The sequence below is a fragment of the Lissotriton helveticus genome, chromosome 7 (genome assembly GCF_964261635.1).
Source record: "Lissotriton helveticus chromosome 7, aLisHel1.1, whole genome shotgun sequence".
Classification (NCBI taxonomy): Eukaryota; Metazoa; Chordata; class Amphibia; order Caudata; family Salamandridae; genus Lissotriton; species Lissotriton helveticus.
The window spans coordinates 1,547,072,994-1,547,097,366 of NC_136068.1; the positions used below are offsets into that span (position 1 = coordinate 1,547,072,994).

The following is a 24,373-nucleotide window of genomic DNA, read 5'->3' on the forward strand; positions in this document are numbered from 1 at the left end:
GACATTGTCATTCCTTCCAAGGCCTCGGCCAGTAAGGTTGGTGTAACCTATCTTCATCCGTGAATGTAGTCACTCACTTGCCCTAGTGAGCATTCTTTGAGGCACTCACTCATCCGTTCATCTATGGACTCACTTATTCAACCATCTGCATACTCACTCACCCATTCAACTATCCATCCATGCTCTCACTCGATCATGCATCAATACATCCAGTCACCCATCTAAGTTTGTACACATTCTCCCATTCATCCACTCGCACTCTTGCCAATCAGTGACAAAGCGAGTTCACTCAGCAGATAGTCACACCTATTAGGTGTGCCTGTCGTAGCTCCTAGAGTCCCCTCTGTTGAAGCAGGTTTGCACTTTAGTACTGTAAATAAGGTAGAAACAGAATTTGAGGGTATATTTTACCCACTTAACGTATACCCTAGGACGGTCACAATTCCTCCCTCGGCGGGGAGTCATGGCTGACCACATCGCCTGCCCGCATTTCCCAGTGACCTTTTCACAATTAGCACTCAGATGACAAATATCTAGTGTCGTTCTGGAGAAGACGACCACATCATTGGGCCTTCATGGTGGCATTGTTCCAATCACAGCTCCTCCCTGGTCTTCTGGTGTGATCCTGAGCGGACCATACAACCTACTTGGTCTGATCACACCCCCTCCTTCTCCGTGAGGCTGCGCGCCCTACATAGCGCCTTGCAGGGGCTTCGGTCTGACAGACATTTACTCCAACTTCCTGGGTCTCGAATGGGTCTGTGAATAATCAATGCCTTCCCTATCCCCAGTCTCATTAGGACCATTGGTCGTACAGTTGTAGCATCACCGGCCCCAATCTTCCTTGACACAGAGCCTACTCTGTATCCCCATGGTGATCCTGGCCTAATCACAGCGTCACTGTTTTAAGGTGTGACCATGGGCTAATCAGTCTTTTTGTTGTAGCGCAGTGTGAGTTAATCACTTGTATCGCGATGTGATCAGATGCAGTCGCAAAACTTATCCCGATTTGTCCATGGGCAACTCACGGCGCCGCGTTGTACAAAGTGTGACAATGATTACTCCCCTCCATCTCACGGACGCAGCGCTACATTATTGACTATGTCCAGTTTTAGAAGCATCTTTCTTAAATATAAAAATAGTTTTATATAGTGCCAACTCTGCACCAGTTACTATACACAAGGGCTTGTTTGTATATTGGCACAGCGAGATAAGGTGTTGCCCTTTACCGATGCTGGGAGTCGAACCTGGATGCCCAGTCTGCAGCTCTGGCACTAACGCACCTCACCATTTTCTCCTGGTTAGGGTTTTCCCCTCGTTCGGTGCTGGTCTCACCGGTCAAAGTTTTGAACCCACCGGAAGAGTAAGTCGTGCTAATGCGTCAACACAAAGCCCCCTCCTGTGACCTTTGAACTTCCCATCATGCACGGTTCCTCAGAGTTTCTGTCCCATGAATGCAGAGTTGCAGTGAACTGCACGGACCCATATTCCACTTACAAGAGGGCAGGGGCGTTCATCAAATAAGTCTTTCTGGGTCCGAAGTCCTGTGTGTGTGACCCTTGCTTTCAACCCCAGCACAAAACTTGAGATAATGCACAGTTACGGACAGGGAAGACGTACAGTGCAGGCCCAGCGTGTTCCAGGCACTGGCACAGGGCACAGCTTAAGCTCCAAGCCAGCATCGTAAAATCCCCCCAGAGCGCACGGTTGTGAAAACAAGCGCTGAAAAACCAGCACTGCCCCGCGGCCACAAAAGTTAAAGAGTACTTGTGCATTCAGAGCGTTTGCCTTGCAGGACCGAGCAGCAAGGTACGATAATTGCAAACAGATGGCGCCGCGGCTTGCCCCGCAAGGCAAACGCTCTGCATGCATGAGTACTCATTGGAAACAGTGCAAAACATGCACAAGTTTCCAAAAAAGTACGGAGCGATGGCAAGAGGTGCGCTGCATGCATAGGAGAGACCTAAAAAGGAACCCTATAATGCAAATATCCTACCACCATCTCTGCCTCTCTTAATACCCGGTCTCCCACCTACGCCTTAAATCTTCTCATTTTTAAGCAGCTTAAGGTATGTTTGAGTCATGATACATTCACCCATAAATATTGCTATCGAATACTAACAAAATCAAGAGTTCAGAGTCCAATCTGGTGCATGAGACTGTATCCACAATGGTGAACCTGTGAATTTAGTGAGTTGTACCGACTTAGTGTTCGATGGGTGTGGCTGTAAAGCTTTCCAAGTCATTAGTGTACCATATGCATTGTGGTAAATGTAATGTATGATAACATTCAATTCAGTTCAAAGCATCAAGCAGAATTGTGTGCTACTATGCCAGGCAGTGGGCTCCCTACCCCTTTTTAGGTCTCGCCTGTCGATGCGCATGCGCATCGAGCAAGGCGAGAGTATTGGCACTTATCCGCTCTTTATCCACACTGCAAGGAATCGTGGCGATTCCTTGCAGTGCACGATAAATTTAAGCTCAATGCGCATGCGCATTGTGCTTAAATGCGCGTGCACATGCCCCCAGCCGCCTACTCTCTCTCTCAGCCTTCCCACAACTCCGCCCCCTCACTACTTGATTGCACGGCCGCTAGGCCGTGCCTCCCCTACTCTCCTCCCCCCTCCTCCTCTCCTCCCATGCCTGCCTGCCTGCCTCAACTCTCCGCCTCCTCGATCTTCTGTAAAGAATAATTGAAGTATACTCATTAAACCAAACAAGGAACTTACACGTCTATCAAAGCTAAATTAACCCGTAAGAATAACACACAGCGTGTCATTCGTATATTACCAATCCTTACCGAATAATGGGACCGTCTGATTTAAAGCGTCCCGAGTCGATCACATTTTTTCAATGGGCTCTACACAGTCAGCGCAACTCAAGTCACTGCTGGGTAGAAGATTAAATCCAACGGGGAAGGATCACACGGTAAGAGGATTCCCTCCCGTCAACAATCCAGAGTAAAAGTTTGCGTTTAGGCGTTTGTCTCTCGCGCCATATCAGGGCTTAGAAATAGAGGGCGGACCAACTAGGCTTAAACCGGGGCACACAATCCCAACTTTAGAGCGGAAACTAAAAAAGGACTAGCGCCGCGAATACCTCTAAACTCACTCATCATGGCAGTGCTCTAAGTAAAGTAATATATCCAAGTTTATAACACGCAAATACTCGAATATGCCTCGAGTTTACCCAGAATGAATTTAAAAAATCTGAATTATACCAAATATAAACACATAAAAATAAAATGTTTGTCCTAGTATCTTATTTATATACTTTCAACACAGCGAAGTGTAAATAATAGTCACCCCTTATAACCCAGTGTGTTGCCTCAACCCCTTACATTCTGCAGATTTTGTAATACATTTGTCAATTGATCAATACATAAAACGATTGATTTCAAGTACAGCAGTAGTGCAAAATATACACACAAACAGGTATATCTATATTAATATTCAAGACCCTCAACCCCTCACCCTCACCCACCTTCACTCACCCTCACTCACCCTCACTCACCCTCACTCACCCTCACTCACCCTCACTCACCCTCACTCACCCTCACCCACCCTCACCCACCCTCACTCACCCTCACTCACCCTCACTCACCCTCACTCACCCTCACTCACCCTCACTCACCCTCACTCACCCTCACTCACCCTCACCCACCCTCACCCACCCTCACCCACCCTCAACCCCTCACCCTCACTCACCCTCAATCCCTCACCCACACTCACCCACACTCACCCACACTCACCTTCACCCTCACTCACCCTCAACCCCTCACCCTCAACCCCTCACCCTCACTCACCCTCAACCCCTCACCCTCACTCACCCCCACTCACCCTCAACCCCTCACCCTCACTCACCCTCAACCCCTCACCCTCAACCCCTCACTCACCCTCACTCACCCTCAACCCCTCACCCACCCTCAACCCCTCACCCTCAACCCCTCACCCACACTCACCCACACTCACCCACACTCACCTTCACCCTCACCTTCACTCACCTTCAACCCCTCACCCTCACTCACCCCCACTCACCCTCAACCCCTCACCCCCACTCACCCTCAACCCCTCACCCTCCCTCACCCTCATTCACCCTCAACCCCTCACCCTCACCCTCAACCCCTCACCCTCACTCACCCTCAACCCCTCACCCTCAATCCCTCACCCTCACCCACACTCACCCACACTCACCCACACTCACCCCCACTCACACTCACCCACACTCACCCACACTCACTCACACTCACTCACACTCACTCACACTCACACTCACTCACACTCACCCTCACTCACCCTCACTCACCCTCACCCTCATGCTAAACCCATTAACAATTCTAAAAGCACTAACTCTAATGCTGCGAGACCTATTGCATTTCTAATGCTTGTTGTGGTTAGCTCCTTATAAAGCTGATGAGCCATGAGACGCACCTGTGATCTGCGAGTTGTACAGGAACCTGAGAAGACTGAGAAGCATTGCGAGCACCCCCCCAAAGTATACTGGTTACTCTACTGAAGAGGGACTAATATCCTGAAGTATATGTCTAGGGATAAGCAGCACTAGCTGCAACAACAATGGTGAATACTAAAGACTTATATGAAGGCATTACAACTGAAAACAACACCGAACACTGGTTCTCCGGTGTTGGCATTTTTTCACATTCAAATACGTCACAGGAAGTGCCCTTACGAATACCAGAAAAATAGTTTACAGATGTAAACAAGTCTACCCAAGTTACAAAGCAGAATTATCTATATCCATGCTTATCATGAACTGGCATCTTCCAAATAATTTACTTTGTTGAATTGCCATTCAGAATCACAAAATAGCTGTACTGTTGAGTAGTCACAAACCAAACCTTGACGGAGTCACTACTGAATATCTAGAGATTAAAGATGACAAATCAAGTGGAAAAGTCAAACGAGCTAGTTCATTTTGTTTGCCAGTTTATTTCTAAGAGCTGAATAATGAAAATCGTTCCTACCATTCAATAATAGTATTGCAAAGTATCTATAGCTCATGCTGCATTCAGATCCAAGGCCACCCTTAGCTGCATGTCCTGGAGGAGCTACTCCGACAGTTTAAGAACAGAACATCCAAATGAGGAGATACGTAGAGGAGTAGAAGAATGGCTAAGCTGTGTAACTACTTCCTGAATGAGCACCACAAATGTGCAGCAATACTTATGAATTCCAGATTCCTCAAACAAAATGGTTCCAGAAACGGGATGATGGGTGGCTTAAAATCTATCAGCTACTCTGCTGCCCCGAGTTAAAGGACATGTGCGTCATTCGAAAACCTTGCACCCTTTGATATTTATTCATCTATTTTAAAATCCAGAGTACATTCTCAAAGGCTCTATGGATTTTACAGCCCACAACCTATACTCCTATGCTACCAAGAATGGCAGACAGTCTCTACTCTTCATTCATGAGGAAATGGAGAGGTAGTAGTTAATCAAGAGCAAGGACTATTTTCTCTTGTTTGGATTACAGCAGACAGCTTTGTTACATGGCCAATGGTACTTGTATAGTAAACTGCCTGTTTAACTGATCATCTTTTATAATTCATCTCATTTAAAGGTTCAAACAGGTTCGCTTACCTCAAGCAAATGCTGAAATAATCAGAATAAGAAAAATGGAAGTGCATAGGACTAATGTACTAGCTCCTACACTAGGTTAGTATAGGCCTGCAGAGACTCACCTTCGCCCGCCTCGTTTCTTCCTCTGGCCATCCAGTGGTGCAGGTAGTGGCTTCACCTGCTTCACAGGTGGAGGCTCCTGCCACTTGTCAAACTTCCTTTCAACCTCTTCCTTGAGGTCATAGCCAACCTAAACAGAGGAATGAAAGGGAGAAGCCATAAGACCACCATTACAGGAAACGAGGAATTTTCTGAGCTCCTATATAAAGTTTAGTATGTGACCCGTGGGTTACAAATGTTTAAAATAAATCACACTGAAGGAGGCTCACTGAGGATTTTTTTTTACTCTTGTGAAATTAGAAGTTGCCTTAGTGTGTGAGATTGGAGGTGTTCCAGATTAAGCATGAACAAATATAAAAAGTATATTAAATAATGCTTCAAGACCGCATAGACAGTCTATCTCTTCTGTGAGATTTGGTCACGAAATATGAATAAGTACTCTAGTGTTCGTAACAGGTTTATTACCACAAGCTTTCAGGTGCTGTAAATTACAGTGCTATTACAATGCCAACTCAACTGCACTCACTACTTAGACCTTGTGATCTTCCGAAGGCTGACTACTTGGACAAGATTTAGGCCTCAGACATGTAGGCGTCCAGAGGGTTTCTGTAAAAAGCGAACAAACCCTCTACCACATATCCTGAGAATACTCAGCTCCATCTCGTTTGGAGGAAAATAAAACGAACACAGATTGACAAAAAAAATAAAAATAAGTCAAACTGCATTTTAGCTAATTCTCAAATGAGGAAAATCAGGTCACTCAAAAGATTTTAGAGTATAGTCAACCAAAAAAAAAGTAACAGAAGAAAGATGCCGAGACAGAAAATGGGAGGTGAGGCAACAAAACAAACAACAATTTGCAATGCAATAGGTCTAGCATGAGGAAAGTTTGAGCTATTGGTATTGTAAATGACACATTTTTTATTTATGTGTTGGTTTTGAAAATAGCGAAATTAATAGCTTTGTCATTTACAATGCCAATAGTTTTAACTTTTGCAAACGTGACACCTATAGCATTTGTAATGCAATATGTGTTGTATTTACATAACTTAGATGTATTAATATTACAAATAATGGCTTTTATTTTTTTTAATAATTAATACTTCAATGAAAGTTATTGTAATTTATAATGGCAATAGCTTAAACTTTTGTAAATAACTTTTGGAAGATTATGTTCAGTGTATTTTATGGTGATGAAAATCCAATAACAGAAGTGAAATATTAACATCTTTTTGTGACATTTGTAATAAAGCTTGTAACATTGAGAGAACATATTAGAACCAGTTGTTGAATGGTTGCACAGAGTGATGCCGTGGAATTCAGTGGCGCTGAGTGATGCCGTGGCATTCAGTGGCGCTGAGTGATGCCGTGGCATTCAGTGGCGCGGAGCGATGCCGTGGCGCGGAGCGATGCCGTGGCGCGGAGCGATGCCGTGGCGCGGAGCGATGCTGTGGCGCGGAGCGATGCTGTGGCGCGGAGCGATGCTGTGGCGCGGAGCGATGCTGTGGCGCCGAGTGATGCTGCGGCGTGGTAATCTATAAGAGTAAGAGTTGTCCGAACAAATGGACTAAAATATATGGTGAAATGGAACACGTATCGGGGAGATTTATGTGCACCTATGGCTGATACGGACAGTGATGCTCAGGGCCAAAGACATCTGGACTTTGTTACTAATTTGTGAATGGTTGGGGATGGGTGAGGGGGGGCTTCAGGGATTAGTTGGAAATTTTCCAATGTATGCTTGTGTTTTAACATTGCACAGCAAGCTGCCTCAACGTTTTTCTTTCTTTTCTGTGCAATAAAAGGATCTTTTAACAAATAAAATGGAGTACATTTAGTATTTAAATCAATAAATAAATGTTGCCCAACAAAACGAGTAACAGACTGTCTGTTTCCATCCACATTACCTGCAGCATTGCATGCCTATTCACAAGAAGTTGCTATATACGCCATGCAATCTTAAATGAAGTGCAAGTAAAAACATAGGTTTTTATTTAGGTCAATTACCAGCTACAAGTACTTCTGCCAAGGGGTCTTATTTTGTGTATTCCAGCCTCAGCTTTACAGTCAACAAAACGCAGAATGTTGGCATTTGAAGTTCTATTTTCACGTTCTAAACTGTGGACCTACATATCCTAGCATGCAAAATGCCACTGTAAAACAAGCCGGCAGAGGAAAGGCAGCCATGGGAGGGGGGCTGGACAACCATGCCAGCATCCTGATTCACGAGCAGATGGTCCTGTTTATGACCTGCGGAGCGCGTGAAGTGGATGGTGGCAAATGGACTCAAAGCGGCCGGTCGCTTTGATGTTCTTGGCTTGCTTTGGGGGATGGCGGGGGAGCACCTTGGGAGGCTCATCACGTCTGGCTGGAGGGGTTTGAACTCACTCACACGGACAGGAGGAATGCAGTCACTAACCTAAATCCATTTTTTGGTCTGGCTGGAGAGTGCACCTGTCACCTGAACTTTAACCCAACGCCAATATTATTCCATAGTTCTTTGGCCCCGCACAAATACCTATCCATTCTCACACTATTTCCTTATAATGCTTCACATTACCATAAACCTTCCTTGAAAGCCAGAGCCATTGACAATGTTAATGCTTGTGTTTTCTTTTCTCTGCAAGCAGGCAGTCCAGTATTTAACAGTTTTCAAAAGACATCATCCCGTTTGAAAAAAAACTTTCCAAAACAAACTCCATATGAATAAGTTACCTGTGTTGTTTGAGTGAATAAACTCATCTTAAGGCCCAAGCAAAAATCCAACCCACTCTGCGTCGCTATCATGGTTTATTTTTTTTACATCAGAGCCACTTCATGGCATGGTCAAGAATGCAGTGCAGATTATGAGATAGGGAACAGCGTTCTGAGTTTACACACGCTCAAATCGTGAGCGGGCTGCTGTTTCTGGGCCCATACTCATTTTAGATGACCCCAAATAGGGCTTCTGAAAAATATGCCAATTTTTTGTGTAGATATTTGACTTGATGTCAAATATAGTATCACATCTAAAAAGTAACGTTCCTTGGAGTGGAGGTCTCAACAGTCACTGCAGCGGACAGTGTAGCGTGTCTTAAATTTGTAAACATTCATCTGGATGGGGCGGCTCTGAGGAGAGGGAATGCCTGGAGAGAGCCTGCTACGGCGTCTCAGCAGGGTTAACGCAGGCCTGAAGTGACAGAGTGGTGTGTGGGCGGGCGCGAGACACAGATGTGAGAAACACACACACCTAATTTGTAGGAACGAGCCTGCTGGTGTAGGTGGTGAAAATGACAATAAAGGAAACTGTGAGGAGAAAGAAATGCGGTCTGTGGGATAGGAAAGGAGAGAATGAGTTATAATGTCTGTTCTGGTAAGGAAGGAAAAGGATGGGGTGAAAGTAAGACATGGGGTTTGTGAGAGTGAAGCAGGGGAGGACACGTGTGCACTGGAGAAAGGTGATGTGTCTGCAACAGCACAGGAACGAAAGACACGGAGGGAAAGGCAGAGCTGATGTCTATGTGAAAATACACACTGGGTGGAGATTGGAGTGAAACCCAATGTTTTTGTATGTACATGGTTCCGAGCACACAACAACCATGCGTGAAGTTATTCTTGTTCTCTTCATTTTACAGCGAAAAAAACAAGTCGGATGGGGGCGGGCGCTTAGATAAGGGGCTTGACTACAATGAATGGGGCCTGATGCGATTATGCGAGTCACAGACTGGGGGGAGCGGGGGGCGGGGGGGGGGGGCGGGGGGAGCGAGTGGAAGGGAGGGAACGAGCATATGGGGTGTGAGTGAGGCCAAGCGCGTGCTGGTGAAGCGTCATTCTTCAATACTTCACATGCATTGGGGAGGAATCCGTGCTTGTTCAAGAGTTTGTTTCACCTACTATATCCTCGAGCTATTAATCCCTGTGGGATACATTAGCTTGACCTAAAAAACGCTATGGAAAGAAAGAAGGCAAGCAGAAACAGTAGCAGAAGTAATGGACAAATTAAGAGGAGAGCGGGGAAGACATATTACTTTATATAAGGCATAGAGGGACTAAGGTATAGGTGTGCATTGAGTAACTACAGTAAAGGTAGGTAGTTGAGCTACTAGGGTTTAAATATATTAGTAGCACTAGGGTATCTGCAATGGTACTAGGGTATCAAGTGGAAGTGATAGACTATAGGTAGGGACATAAGAATAAAAGTTGATAGGGTACAAAACGGTTATAGAAAGAACAGTGAAGCCGGGAAAAATACTAGGGAGGTGTTTTGGGGTGGGGGTATGTCCCTCCTTCCACCTATAAAAAGAAAATGAAAGGTATAGCAGGGAGATGTAAGCAGGCCAAAAGAAGGACATTTGTGGGGACTTTTGTAAAAGAAAAAAGGAAGAATATATTTATTGGTGGAAAAAAGAGAAGCTGGAATATTTCTAGCCATGAAGGAATGTCTCAACAAAAAAATATGACATCCCAGGAATGACATTCAGTTTACAAATATTTGGGAAAACTTTAGTACACACACTGTGGTTATGGTCTAGACTTCACCTGCACACGGTTTTATCCTTATAATTACCAATTGTGCTTATCTCTTTGGGTCAACCGAAAAAACCCAAACTTTAAACATAGGAAAACAAAGGTTTGAGGAGTACAGTAAAATTTCTTTACAATTGGGTAATTTTTTGTAATTTTTATAACTTCCAGAATGACAGTAAAACACCCCATACGACACAAGTCAATCTCTAGAGCATGTTATTTTTCATCTTCCTTTAATTTTCAATTTCTTTGCATCATAGACAAATCCAAAAATGTGCAACAGCCAAAAGTACAACAGCCTACATGTTTCGTCCCTTTTATTTTCTGATGGGACTTCTTGAGGGCAACATCCGTTCCTGTGGGAGTCTGTCACTTCAAAAAATCTTTTTCAAATTGCTCGCCTCAACCCTTTTTAGGTCTCGGCCTCTCAATGCGCATGCGCATTGAGCGTAGCGAGACTATAGGGGCTTAAACAGAGGTATAACTAGCTGGCGATTTGATGCTGCGCACGCACATTTTAGGTCAATGCGCTTGCGCATTGACCTAAAATGCGCGTGCGCAGCATCAAATCGCCAGCCATCTGTTCCCCAGCAGCTCTTCCCGCTCTGCCCCACAAGCTTCCGCCAGCGTGCGCTCTGCCTCAGCCGCACTCCTCCCACACCTTTGAAGTGAAGCTTCACTTCAAAGGCCCCTGCTACTTCACACTACCCTTGCTGCGGCCGTGTCTCATTTCTACTCCTCCCCCCCCCACAGCAATGCCCTCCGTCTTGTTTTTTTAAAAAACTTTTTGCCCTTACGGCCGCTAGGCCGTGTCTCTTATTTTATCTTTTTTTTAAAAACTTTTTTCCACTACTTGTTTTAAATGCAGTTATATGCAGTCTGCCTGCATTTCTCCTTCCTTCGTGCCCAGTCCCCCTCCCAGCGCTGCCTTGTTATCAAAAGGAATGCAACCATCGATAGGAAGGAAGAGGTGTTGGATTCAGGAAACTGCTCTTGAATCGTAAGTTCGTAACACAGAGGCAACAAAACGTTTAATAATTTACTCAGTCTCACTGAAGAATAGATTCCCCTCGCTTTAGAGTCTTTAAACAATAGCATTTCTTTTAACGTGGGATCAGTAGCTCTGTAATGTGTTGGCGTTTGCAAGCTCCTCTCTCGATCCCTTTTCTTACAATGCAAGTGGTCAGGGATTTACTCCAGTAAACGGTTTGAGTAGCTTCCTTTCTAGGTGGGGAAAGGTAATGGTGCACACCAAATTTCGTGTTAGTGCAGGGGAAGAGGTTTCTCTGTGTTGGCTTTACACATAACATAACTCGGGAAAGTTTTCGCTGTGGATAAAAGAAGACAAAATGTGTATTTTCTACAATAACCCCCACCCCCCAACACCACCCGCTGGTGAAAGAGCAGATGATCCCCGTCCTAAGCATCCCTTGGCGTGTTTGTGACCCTCAGAGCTCACACGCGTCTGTCTCCGCTAATGAAATCAGTGGCACGCTGGCATTGTTCGACTGGCTGCTTTAACTGCAAAGAATGTCTGTGGCCCTGCGCACAGACAGGCCCAGCCCGCAACTCAGGGCAAGAAGAACCCCGTTGTACAATTTTCAATCCTTCCAAACTCTAATGGGTATTCCAAAATATGTATATTTTTATCAGAACATCTGTCTGTCCCTGGGTAAATGTGCACTTATATTGTCGCCGGTCCCATCGTGATAATGTAGACTCTCGAAGATTAACAACCATTAGGGCCTTTGAAAGAAGACCATGCTTTCGATTTTTTTAGATTTTTTTATTGAATCAGTCATTGATACGAATGTCAGAATGAGAAATGGAAAGGAAGGGACTCTCGTGAATTATCCTATTGCAGACATTTAAAGAAATTTGAAGCAATTGAGCCCTGGTGGTGTGAATGAATGTTGTCAAAAGATTATAATGGAAACTATGTAAACACGGTAATGCAATTTTCTTACTACTTTCCATGTGACGCAGTGCATGTTTTAATAATTTCAGACTCACTTGCGAACAACGCATGTTATGGAATATTCACAATAGGTTCTGACTTAAATGTAAGGCAGATGCTGCAGCCCGCTCAGATACTTAACGCTGTGACTTTCGCTGGAGACTGGCGTTAGCAACAAGACAATAGAAGCTGATTTCAGCTGTGTGCATGCGAAACCCAATACACATCCATAGCTTCTTTCTGTGCTCTGGAAGAGGTCACGCGTCACAGTGGGTGCCCGGCTCTGCAGGGTCTCGGCCTTTGATGTGGATCCAATCCTCCCTCTGTAGCATCCGCACCAGCTGTGAGGCTTCACCACACAGTGCTGCATCATAAACCAGGGGCTGACATGCCTTGCAGGCTCCTTGTGTCCGCGCGCAGATCACTGCTCCAGTTCTGAACAAGCATTAAAAATGCAATAGGTGGTCTCGTCTTTTATTAACTTAAAGCCATTTGCTTTGCTATACAATTTCATTAGCAAAGCAAATGGCTTTAACTTAATCAAAGGCGAGACCTATTGCATTTTCAATGCTTGTTTTTTATAGGATCTCTCAAATTCTTACTTCCAACAGGCGAGTGATTCTAGTGTACCTCTGCAACATGATTTCCTGCTCCTTTTTTCTCTCTCCACAATCTGTTACTGTATAGTCCCAAACTCAAGATAATCTTGTCCGTGTTCTTTCCAGATTTCTTTCATAATCTTCGGCACTCTTTTTCAAATGTCCATTCCGAACCTCCAAGGCGTGTAATGCCTTCTGAAGCACAAGTTACTACTTGTGTAACGATATATCTGTAAGAGACATTAGTTAGTGATAGATTCCTCACCTTAGAATATCCCCAGGCGTCAGACTGGATCAGGAATTTGTACCCTTGCGCGTCGGTAGGCGTCGTCTTCGGCTCCGCGTCAGTCGTCGTGGGTGCCATGATGACGTCGTCGGAGTACTTAGATGCTGCCTCCGCGTGCTGACTTCAGTTCTTAGACACAGCTTTTCCGCGCCAGAAGCGCTGATCCATGTTAAAAACCAACACTTGTGCCATTGAAACTAGGGCCCTGAAAGGGGATAACCCTAACCCTAGATATCGGTTCGCAGAACGGGGAGGATGGGTGGGTCGGTAAGGAATCTATCACTAACTAATGTCTCTTACAGATATATCGTTACACAAGTAGTAACGAATAGTTTTCTTACCTGTCGGTGTAGTTTTGCAGCTTGAAGATCTTTCTGGATTCACTATGCTGTGCATTATTCCGCGGTCTTGTGGTTGGGTCCGGATTCGTAGTCTTTTTTTTTTTTTCGTAGCCCAGGTGGGCGTCGGCGTCACACCCCCTTGGGTGTATTTCCGGTGACTTCGGCATGCTTCCTGCGGAAGCTCCCACTCTTGGGCGCCATCTTCGGGTTCTTTTTTTCCATGTTTCTTTCGTTTCCGAAGTAATGGCAATGTTCTATTTAGTTGTTATTTTACCGCTTTGTACTTTTAAAAGTCCTTTCTTTTTTGTTAACCACCTCTTCTCTCTCCAGCCTCATCTTTCTGGCGGAGGTGGGTGGGTTCGCTAGTGAATCCAGAAAGATCTTCAAGCTGCAAAACTACACCGACAGGTAAGAAAACTATTCGTTTTGCAGCGTGAATCTTTCTGGATTCACTATGCTGTGCATAGATTTTGTAGCGGTTTCTCATTTCTGTGGCGGCTGGGTGGAAGATGAGCGTTGGGTGTTGAATATGTGCTGTAGCACCTTCTGTCCAACTTGAGCTTCCTTGTTCATTTGTATATCCACACAGTAGTGCTTCGTGAACGTGTGCACCGAAGCCCATGTTGCCGCCAGGCATATGTCCTCTATGGGTGTGTTAGCCAGGAAGGCTATTGTAGCGCCCTTCTTCCTAGTGGAGTGGGCACGTGTCCCCTCTGCCAGCTCCTGTCCTGCATGCTTGTGGCAGAGTTTAATTGTCCGTGCGATCCATCCTGCAATGGTCTTTTTGGTTACTGTTTTCCCCATGAAGCTGTTTGCGAATGACACAAAGAACTGTTTTGTTTTCCTGTGTCCCTTTGTCCTTTGAATGTAGTGCATGACTGCCCTTCTGGCGTCCAGGGTGTGCAGAGCTCGCTCTGCGCTAGTTGTTGGTTTTTGGAAAAAACTCGGTATCTGTATAGACTGGTTCATGTGAAATTTGGATACCACCTTCGGCATGAAGTGTGGGTCAGTCCTCATCACAACTCTATCATGGTGTATTTGTATGTAGGGCTCTTGTAGCGTCAGTGCTTGAAGCTCGCTTACTCTGCGTAAGGACGTTATTGCAACCAGGAAGGCTGTTTTTATAGTTAGCATCTTTAGGGAGGCCTTGTGAAGTGGTTCAAAGGGCTCTTTCATGAGTTCCGTTAGGACTGTGTTCAAGTTCCATGCAGGTGGCGGCACCCGCTTGGGTGGTGCGATCCTTTTCGCTCCTTCTAGGAATCTCTTCACCACCTGTGATGTGAAGAAGCTCCTGCACGTTTCTCCCCTTGTGTAGGCGACTATCGCTGCCAAGTGAACTCTTAAAGAGGATGAGCTAAGGTTCTTCTCCAGCAAGTGCGTCAGGTACCTTAGCACTGTGGAGTCCCTCTTCATTTTATTGTGAAGTCTTTCTGGTCTGCACCATATTGTGAATCTTTTCCATTTTGCAACGTAGCACCTCCGAGTGCTGGGCCTTCGTGCCTCCCGAAGGACCCTCAGGGTGCTTTCTGGCAGCCTCAAATGTGCGAACTCTATGTCCTCAGGAGCCACGCTACTAGGCTCATGCTCTCTGGCTCTGGATGTAGTACCTCTCCGTTCTGCATGGAGAGTAGGTCTTTCCTCCCGCTGAATCTGTGGGGCGCACACTGACATCTCCATGATCTGCGAGTACCATGTCTGCCCCGCCCACTGTGGTGCGACCAGTATCAGTGTCATGTTGCTCGCTCTGCACTTGCTCAGTACTCTGTGCATCAGTGGTATCGGGGGAAAGGCGTAAGCAAATGTCCTTGACCAATCTATCCATAGGGCATTCCCCAGTGACCCCTCCTCGGGCTGCCTGGATGCGAAGTTTTGGCATTTTGCATTCTGGCGTGTGGCAAACCGGTCCACCGATGGTGTCCCCCATCTGTCGAACAGGTACCTTGTCTCCTGAGCATTGAGCTCCCACTCGTGGGATGCAGATGTCTGCCTGCTGAGCCAATCGGCTTATATGTTGTCCTTCCCTGGTAGGTGTATGGCTAGCAGGTCTATCTTGAGGGATGGCCCATCTCCATATCTCCTGCGCCAGCGTTGAAAGCGGGGCTGACTGTGTGCCCCCCTGCTTGTTGATGTAGAACATCGCAGTCGTGTTGTCTGTTTGTATCAACACCTTGTGTTTGTACAGTCTTGTTTGAAAGGCTTTCAGTGCAAGGAAGATTGTCTTCAGTTCTAGGTAATTGATGTGCTTTGCCGCATCTGTTGGCGTCCACAGTCCCCTCACCTTGAGCTCCTCCATGTGAGCGCCCCATCCCTTCAGGGATGCGTCTTTGGTGATGGTCACTGTTGGCGTTGGGGGCGTTAGAGGCTTTCCCCTTGTTATGTTCTCCATGGTCCACCATGCCATCTCCTTCTGCACTGCGTGCGTTACAACCACTAGATCCTCCCAACCGCCTGTAGCTTGTGACCATTGCTCCTGTAGCCATTCTTGAATGGGTCTCATGTGGAGTCGTACATTTGGTACCAGGTGGATGCATGATGCCATCATGCCCATGATCTTGCTCGCAGTCCTCACTGTCCGAGCTTGTCCCTTCCAGTAGAGGCGAGTTTCCTTCACCAGCGCCCTCGCCCTCTTCTCGCTGGGGAACACCTTGCCCTGTAAGGTGTTGATCTGTGCTCCCAGGAAGATCTTGACTTGTTCCAGCTCCATTGAGGATTTCTTCCAATGGATAGAAAACCCCAGGCTTATGAGCGTGCTCGTCACTGTATGTGCGTGCTGCTTGCATCTCTGGTATGAGTTTGCTTTCACCAGCCAGTCGTCCAGGTAAGGGTATACGTGTATTCCTTGCCTTCGTAGGTGCGCTGCGACGGCTGCGAGGCACTTTGTGAAAACTCTTGGTGCTGATTTTAGTCCGAAGGCCAGTGTCGTGAACTGGTAGTGGCTTTCTCCAATGGTGAACCTGAGCATGTGTTTGTGCTTTCTGTTCATTGGGATGTGCAGGTAGGCGTCTTTGAGGTCTATTGTGACCATGAAGTCCCCGGTCTGCAGTTGTGGGAGCACCTCTTGCAGGGAGGTCATTTAGAATTTTTGCGTTCTTATGAATTTGTTCAGGAACCGCAAGTCCAGAATTGGTCTCATTGTCTCGTCTACCTTTGGTACCAGGAAGTACGTGGAGTATATTCCTGTGTTTCTTTCCTTGAAGGGTACCCGTTCTATGGCCTGCTTCCGCAGGAGTTCCTTTGCCTCCTCCTGAAGACACTGCAGCTGCTTGCTTGCTAGTGTTTTTCTTTTTGGTTTTCTGCTTGTTGGCCTCCCCTCCAACTCTATGCAGTATCCGAATTGGATAATGTTGAGGATCCATTTGTCTGATGTGATCTCTCTCCACTCTCGGAGGTAAAATCTTAATCTTCCTCCCACTGGTGTCATGTGGTCGTAGGTGTCTAGTTTGTCTTGACTCCTCTGTACGTGCTGCCCCCTGGGATCTTTTTCGTGGGCGGGCACACGGAGTTTTTTTAAGTCACTTAGAGGCGGGCTGCTGTCCCCCTCTCCTGTTCTGTCCACGTCCATTTCCTCTCCCACGAAAGGACTGGCCTCTTTGTTGGTACTGCCAGGACTGCTTCTGCTGCCCCTGTTGAGCCTGCGAGTCTGCCTGGTGCGCTTGTTGGAAAGCCTGGTGTGATGTACCTGGCTGGTTTCCACCTCTCCCGCCGGGCCTCCGTGACGGGGTGCCCCTTTTGTTGCCTCTGAACTGCAATGCTCCCATGGATCTTGCCGTTTCATTATCTTTCTTTAGTTGACTGAGCTTTTCATCAACTGTTGTTCCGAAAAGCGTGTCGCCGTTGAACGGTGTGTTCAGGATGCTGTGTTGCACCTCTGGTTTGAAACCTGAAATCCTGAGCCAGGCGTGTCTTCTTTCAGTGACACCCATCATCATCATGAGCCTGCTGGCGGTGTCTGCCCCATCTAGGGCCGTCTTAAGGCAAGAATTTGCCGCATTCTTCCCTTCTTCAACCAGTTTTTCGGCCTTCTGCCTGGCATCCTGGGGTAGGTCTTTCACCAACTGCCCCAGCTCCTCCATGATCTGGTACATGTGCCTGTTTATCAGGGCGTTGGTATTAGCCATGCGCCAGTGGGTCACTGCATTCCGTTCGATCCTTCTGCCCACCAGATCCATCCTCTTGCTCTCCTTATCCGGCGGTGGACCAGAGGTAGTGGGTACGTTAGCCCTCTTCCTTGCCGTGGCCGTGATAATCGAGTCTGCGGAGACCGTGCCCTGAATGTAGGCTGGGTCCTTTGAGGAATGTTTGTACTTTTTCTCTGTTCTGGGAGTTACTGCCTTGCATGTTGCGGGTTCCCTGAATGCTTCCTTCCCCTGGGCCAAGAAGCTGTCGAGCATTGGAAGGTACTGGCTCCTTGTTTGTGTTGGGAGCAATGTCTCAAGAAGGAAGTCTGCTTTCTGCTTCTCTTCGTCGAGCTTGAGCTTGAAAGCTGCGGCGGCAGATTTTATCACCGAGTTGTAGGCCCCGATGTCGTCCGGCGGCGAGGGCCTCGAGGGATAGGTGTCGACCGCCTCCTCCGGGCTGTCGGTGTCGACATCTATGTAATCTACCTCCTGTAGGTCAGAGGGTGCCGACTCTGCGTCCGTCCTGCTGTCCTCTTCCTCCGCATAGTTGTAACTATCGTAGGGATTCTCGTACCCTTCTTGGTCGTCGACCACCTCGACGTCCTGGTCTTGTTCCTCGGCGACCTCATCGATCTCGTCTTCCTCCTCGACTACCTCCACCACCGGTGGCTTGGTCTTGTGAGGGATCGTGAAGGCTTTCATCTTAGCGTCGAAATCTTTCTTCCGCTGCATGATGTTCTCCATTTCGGCCTCGAGGCGCCTGCTCTTCTTCTCCATCTCGGCCGCGTGTTCCGCGTCGGATGGATCAGCCGTTCTTTTCGGCGCTTGGTTCGGTGCCGTGCTTTTCGGTGTCGAAGTTTTCGACGTCGAACCGGGTCTTGGCTCTCTGGTAGTCGTCGTTAGCTTAGGGTCTTTCTCCCTCGGCATCGATCGATCCTTTTCGGGGACGATTTTCGTCGTTTTCTGCTGATCAGCAGCTCTCGGCGTCGGGGACTCCTTCTCGGAGGATCCGCTGGGCCTGTGAGTAGTTGCGGACGCCGCCTTCTTTGGCGTCGGCGCTTTCGGGGTCTTGCCCTCGATTTTTCGAGACTCAGAGTCTCTCGGGTTCTTGGGAGCCGAAGAGTCTCCTACCTTATCAGAAGTCTTCGTGTAATCGGTCTCTACGACCGTGTAGCTGTCGTCTTCGGCGGCAGCGTTGTCTTCTTCCTCGGAGGACATCCCCAGCTCGTAGAGGGACGGAGTCGGGCCTTCCCTTGCAGGGAGGCGTGCGCTACCCTCTGTCTCTCCCTCACACGAAGGGTCTTCGGAGCGAAGGCGGAGCAGGCGTTGCAGTCTCCGCTTTCGTGGTCCACCGGTAGGCAAAGGTTGCAAACCGGGTGCTGGTCCTTCTGCGCGTACTTGTGGTGGCAGTTACGGCAGAACTTGAACGGCGTGTTGTCCATCATCGAGCGTCCAGGGGCTCCCTGGTCGCGTGTTGGTCGAGGTTCTCGATGAAAAACGCCTTCTCCTTGTTGATTGTTCGTCGATGAAGTGCCCTGGAGTCTTCAGATGACTTCTTGTGTTTTCTGTCTTTTCCTTTCTTCTTTCTCCAAAAATGTCTGGAGCCCAAACGGGAACGATCCAGACCCGACCTCGGAAAAAAAGAATCTGAAGATGGCGCCCAAGAGTGGGAGCTTCCGCAGGAAGCATGCCGACGACACCGGAAATACACCCAAGGGGGTGTGACGCCGACGCCCACCTGGGCTACGAAAAAAAAAACAAAAAAACAAAAAAAATAAAGAAAAGACTACGAATCCGGACCCAACCACAAGACCGCGGAATAATGCACAGCATAGTGAATCCAGAAAGATTCACGCTGCAAAACTTGTGCATCTGAAAGAGACACGTTAGTGATAGATTCCTTACCTTAGAATAGATACCCCAGCAATACAAACCCCGGTGGCGAGTCTGCGAACCAATAATCCCACCAGAAAGTCCTGGAGGACAGAACGGCCAAAGAAGCCATATCTCCGGACTTGGCTGTCCAGGCAGTAGTGTCTTGCAAACGTGTGCAGCGATGCCCACGTAGCTGCCTGACTAATGTCCTGTAAGGGCACTCCCCGGCCCAGGGCAGTTGTAGTCGCCGTGGCTCGGGTGGAAAGAGCCCGCAATCCAAAAGGGGGCTCCTTTTTAGCCAAGGAGTAACATGCCTGGATACACAAGATGATCCACCGGGAGATGGTCCTCTTGTGCACCGCTTTCCCCTTCTTAGCGCCCACGTAACCAACAAAGAGTTGGTCATCCACCCGGAACTGGCGTGTGTGATCCAAATAGAATGAAAGCGCACGTTTTGGGTCCAGACGGTGGAGCCGCTCTTCCTCTTTAGAGGGGTGCGGTGGCGGAAAGAAGGTTGGCAAGGTGATAGACTGCCCGATGTGGAAGGTCGTGACAAACTTGGGCAGGAAAGATGGCTTAGTACGCAACACAACCTTGTCCGGATGGACAGAAAGGAAAGGAGGAGTACATGAAAGGGCCTGGAGCTCACTCACTCTCCTGGCAGAGCTGATGGCAACCAGGAAAGCAGTCTTCAAAGTGAGAAGACGGAGAGGCAGTTGTGAAGAGGCTCAAAGGGAGCACACATCAGAAATGTAAGAACAAGGTTCAAGTCCCACTGAGGCATCACAAACGGAACAGGAGGGAACGTGTGTGTGATGCCCTTCAGAAATCGATTTACAATAGGGGACTTGAACAAAGAAGGTTGATCAGGCAGCCTTAGAAAGGCTGAAAGGGCAGAAAGGTAGCCCTTGATAGTGCCCAGAGCAGAGCCCTGCTGGGCAAGAGAAAGAAGGAAGAGAAGAACCTCAAAGAGAGGGGCAGCAAGAGGATCCACAGCCTTTGCTGTGCACCATGCCACAAATCTGTTCCGCCTGCAGGCGTATACCGACTTTGTGGAGGGACGCCTGGCTGCCAGAATGGCATTACAGACTTCAGGAGGCAAGTCAAATGGCCTCAACTGTCGCCGCTCAATCTCCAAGCATGGAGGTGGAGACTGGACAGGTTCGGGTGGAGGACCGTCCCCTGCTGCTGCGACAGAAGGTCCTCCCGAAGAGGCAGACGAACCGGGGGGATCGACTGACATACTAAGTAGCTCTGGATACCAGTACCTTCGTGCCCAGTCCGGAGCCACAAGGATGACTTGGGCCTGGTCGCGCTTGATCTTCTTGAGCAATCTGGGCAGAAGTGGTATAGGCGGAAAGGCGTACAACAGACCGCAACTCCACTCGCGACGAAAAGCGTCTCCGAGCGAGTGCCGTCTTGGAAATTCCAACGCGCAGAACAGATGACATTGCGCGTTCTCTTCGGTGGCGAATAGATGGCTCTCCCCATTGCTGAAAGAGGCCTTGCGCCACGTCCGAGTTCAGACGCCATTCGTGATCCATCATGCAACGACGGCTGAGCTCATCCGCCCTGGCGTTCAGAGAACCTGCTAGGTGTTGAGCCACCAGGGTCACGCCCTGGCGTTCCAGCCACTGCCAGAGGCGCAGAGCCTCCTGGCAAAGGGTCCACGATCCCACCCCGCCCTGTTTGTTGCAGTACCACATGGCGGTGGTGTTGTCCGTGAACACCTGCACTACACTCCCCCGGACAGAGGGGAGGAATGCCTTCAGTGCTAGACGAATCGCCCGCAACTCCAAAAGGTTGATATGGAGCCGGGACTCCACCGGAGACCAGAGGCCTCTGATCTCCGCCTCTCCCATGTGGCCTCCCCAGCCCTGGAGGGACGCATCCGTCACAACTACGTGCTCCAGTTGGGGAAGGGAGAGGGATCTGCCGCTGACCCAATCGCGGTCCGTGAGCCACCACTGCAGCTGTCTCGCAGTGCCCTCCGAGATCAGGACGTGGTCAGATAGGTTGCCCGGATGCTGGGCCCACTGAAACATCAGGTCCCACTGCAGAGCCCGCATCCGCCACCTGGCGTGATGCACCAGAAGGATGCAGGAGGCCATCAGCCCCAGAAGCCGCAGCGTCAACCTGACCGAGACCCGGGATAAAGTCTGAAAGAGTGGAATATGAGCCTGAATATCCCAGACCCGCTGTTCGGGAGGATAAACCCGAAACTGCGCCGAGTCGAGAACCGCTCCGATGAAGAGGAGCTTCTGAGAGGGACACAGGTGTGACTTCGGCACATTGATGGAAAACCCCAGCTTGTGCAGGAGGTGGCAGACGACTGTCTGGGGCGAGCCCGCCTTCAACAACCAGTCGTCGAGGTAGGGGAAGACTGAAACCCCTAACCTGCGCAGATGAGCTGCGACCACCGCCATCACCTTTGTGAACACCCGTGGGGCGCTGGTAAGGCCGAAGGGGAGCACGGTAAACTGAAAGTGCTCATGGCCAACCGTGAACCGCAGGTAGCGCCGGTGGGCCGGCAGGACGGGGATGTGGAAATAAGCATCCTGCAAGTCCAACGCTACCATCCAGTCTCCTGGGTCCAGGGCAGCTAAGACCTGAGCCAGTGTCAGCATTTTGAACTTCTCCTTCCAGAGGAAGCCGTTAACGTTCCTTAGGTCCAAGATAGGGCGTAGGCCCCCTTTGCCCTTCTTGGGTACCAGAAAGTAGTGGGAGTAGCAACCACACCCTACTTCTGGCCCAGGAACACGCTCGATGGCCCCCCTTGGCCAAGAGGGCCGTAACTTTCTCCTGCAGAAGCCGCAAATTATCCCCCAATACGCGGTGGTTCTGCGGTGGCATGGCTGGAGGAGTCGCCTTGAAGGGGAGGGAGAAGCCCCTTCGGACGATTTGCAGCACCCACCTGTCCGTTGTGACAGTGCGCCAGTGAAGGAGGCGATGGCGAACCCTGCCCTCCACTGGTGTCACATGGGCCTGAAAGCACGGACTAGGGGGGGGTTTTGAGGCGGATGCTGCGGGGGAAGGTGTGGACGGACCTCGCCGTCGTCCCCGACCGCTGCCACGGCGGTTTCCACGGCCGCCACCGCGTTGGGTATTACCTTGTGGAGCGTGGCTGGCAGCTGGTGTGGGTACACCCCTTCCGTGGCCACGAAAGGAGTGAAAGGCAGCCGATTGCTGGCGCGGGGCCGAGAGTCCCAAGGACTTGGCCGTAGCCCTGGAGTCCTTAAAGCGCTCAAGCGCATGGTCTGCCTTGTCATCAAAAAGGCGACGTCCATCAAACGGCATGTCCATGAGTGTGTTCTGGACATCTGCAAAGAAGTTGTCGGATCTCAACCAGGCGTGGCGACGAATCGCCACCGTCGTTGCCATTGCTCTGCCCAGAGAGTCGGTGGTATCCAGTCCACACCGGATAGAATAACGTGCCGCATCTCGGCCTTCCACAAGGGCTTGACCGAGTTTAGCCCGTACCTCCAACGGGCATTCTGGCAGCACGTCCGCGACCGTATCCCACAGAGAGTGGGTGTAGCGGCCCAAGAGGCATGCAGTGTTGGAAGACCGCAGTCCCAGACTCAGGGAGGAGAATACCTTTTTGCCGTATTGCTCATACCTCTTGGATTCCCTGTCAGGCGGAGCCGACGGGAATGCGGTCTGGGAATTGGAGGCCTGGATCACCAGGCTCTCAAGGGTGGGGTGGGTGGACAGGAAACAAGGGTCGCCCGGGGCCGGGCATGGCGTCTGGCCACATTCTTATCTACAGGCGAACCTGAAGCGGGCCTGGACCAAGTGCCCAAAAGAACGTCGGTCAAGGCCTCATTAAACGGCAGCAGAGGCTCGGCCGAGCATGACTGCGGCTTAAGGACCTCAGTGAGGAGGTTAGTCCGCGACGGGGAGCTCAAGGCCCAAGGCCTTGGCCGCCCTAGTCAACACCACACTGTAGATTGCCCCCTCCTCCGTAGCCACGGTAGGAGGTGAGACAAAGCCAGTGTCCGGCGAAGTGTCCAGACCACTGGCATCCCCAAGTCCACCTGTCCAGTCCTCCTGGGAGTGACATTCACGTGTCAGAGGGTCCTCAGACCCCTCCCAATACTCCTCATCACCCATCTCCTGGTACTCCGGGTTAGCAAATGATGGGGCCGGTTCATGGAAAGTGAACTCTCCGAACGGCGTCGAAAGCGGCACCTAGCGGCGCCGTTCCGACGCCGGAACCGAGTCGAGTGGGGCATCGGGGACGGCGCCGCCCGAAGACGGCGCTGGGGGTGACACCTGAGGGACCGGCGCCGGGGAGGTCGTTAAGTCCACCGGCGACGACCCGGATCCGGATCCGGTGGGGGCCTGCGGCGCCGGGCCCGAAGGCGCTGGCGGCGCCGGGGCCGAAGCACCCGACCCGCTTGGACCCCCAAACGGGTCCGCTGGGCCCAAAGGCGCAGCGGAGCCCGGAGGAGTGAGACCTCATGGCCATGAGAAACCGCTAGATCTCCTCCGGCGTCGCACGCGGCCCAGGGACCGGAGGGTATGGGGCCGGACGCGACGCCTGAGACTCAGACAGAGCCGCGTGGGCGGTGCCACCTGAACCCCCGGCCGCGTCGGGGGGAGTCGGAAGAGCGATGACGTCTCTTCGACTTCTTGTGCTTACCTGACGACTGACTTCGACCCTGAGGAGTGATGTCGACTCCCGGAGCTCCGATGGCTCCTCTTCCGTGACCGGTCCCTCGACCTCCGTCCGGACCGGGACCGTTCTCGGCGCAGGGCCGACTGCTGGAGTTCGAGCCGCTTGTGGGACCACTCCCGCCTAGCCTTCAAAGTCAGGGCCCGGCAGTCGGAACAGGTCTTGTCGTCGTGGTCGACGCCGAGACAGTGGAGACACCGATGGTGAGGGTCGGTGACAGACATCAGTCGGTCGCAATCCTCACAGGGCTTAAAACCTGGCATCCCTACCGGCACCGTACGGAGTCGAAGACTTCGAAAAAGAATGATCAAA

At 49.7% G+C, this 24,373-nt stretch overlaps 2 protein-coding genes across 6 annotated transcripts in view; one reads left to right on the forward strand and one right to left on the reverse strand.

Annotated features, from left to right (window-relative positions):
• Positions 1 to 24,373, forward strand: part of TFPT (TCF3 fusion partner) — a 536,610-nt gene that overhangs the window by 196,079 nt on the left and 316,158 nt on the right. The window lies entirely within an intron of this gene.
• PRPF31 (pre-mRNA processing factor 31) overlaps positions 1 to 24,373 on the reverse strand; it is a 205,509-nt gene that overhangs the window by 62,683 nt on the left and 118,453 nt on the right. For all 5 annotated transcript variants that reach the window (XM_078655005.1, XM_078655009.1, XM_078655007.1 and 2 more), the window contains one exon: positions 5,704 to 5,831. In XM_078655005.1, the coding sequence (XP_078511131.1) occupies positions 5,704 to 5,831 (128 nt within the window). The remainder of the gene's footprint in view (positions 1 to 5,703; positions 5,832 to 24,373) is intronic.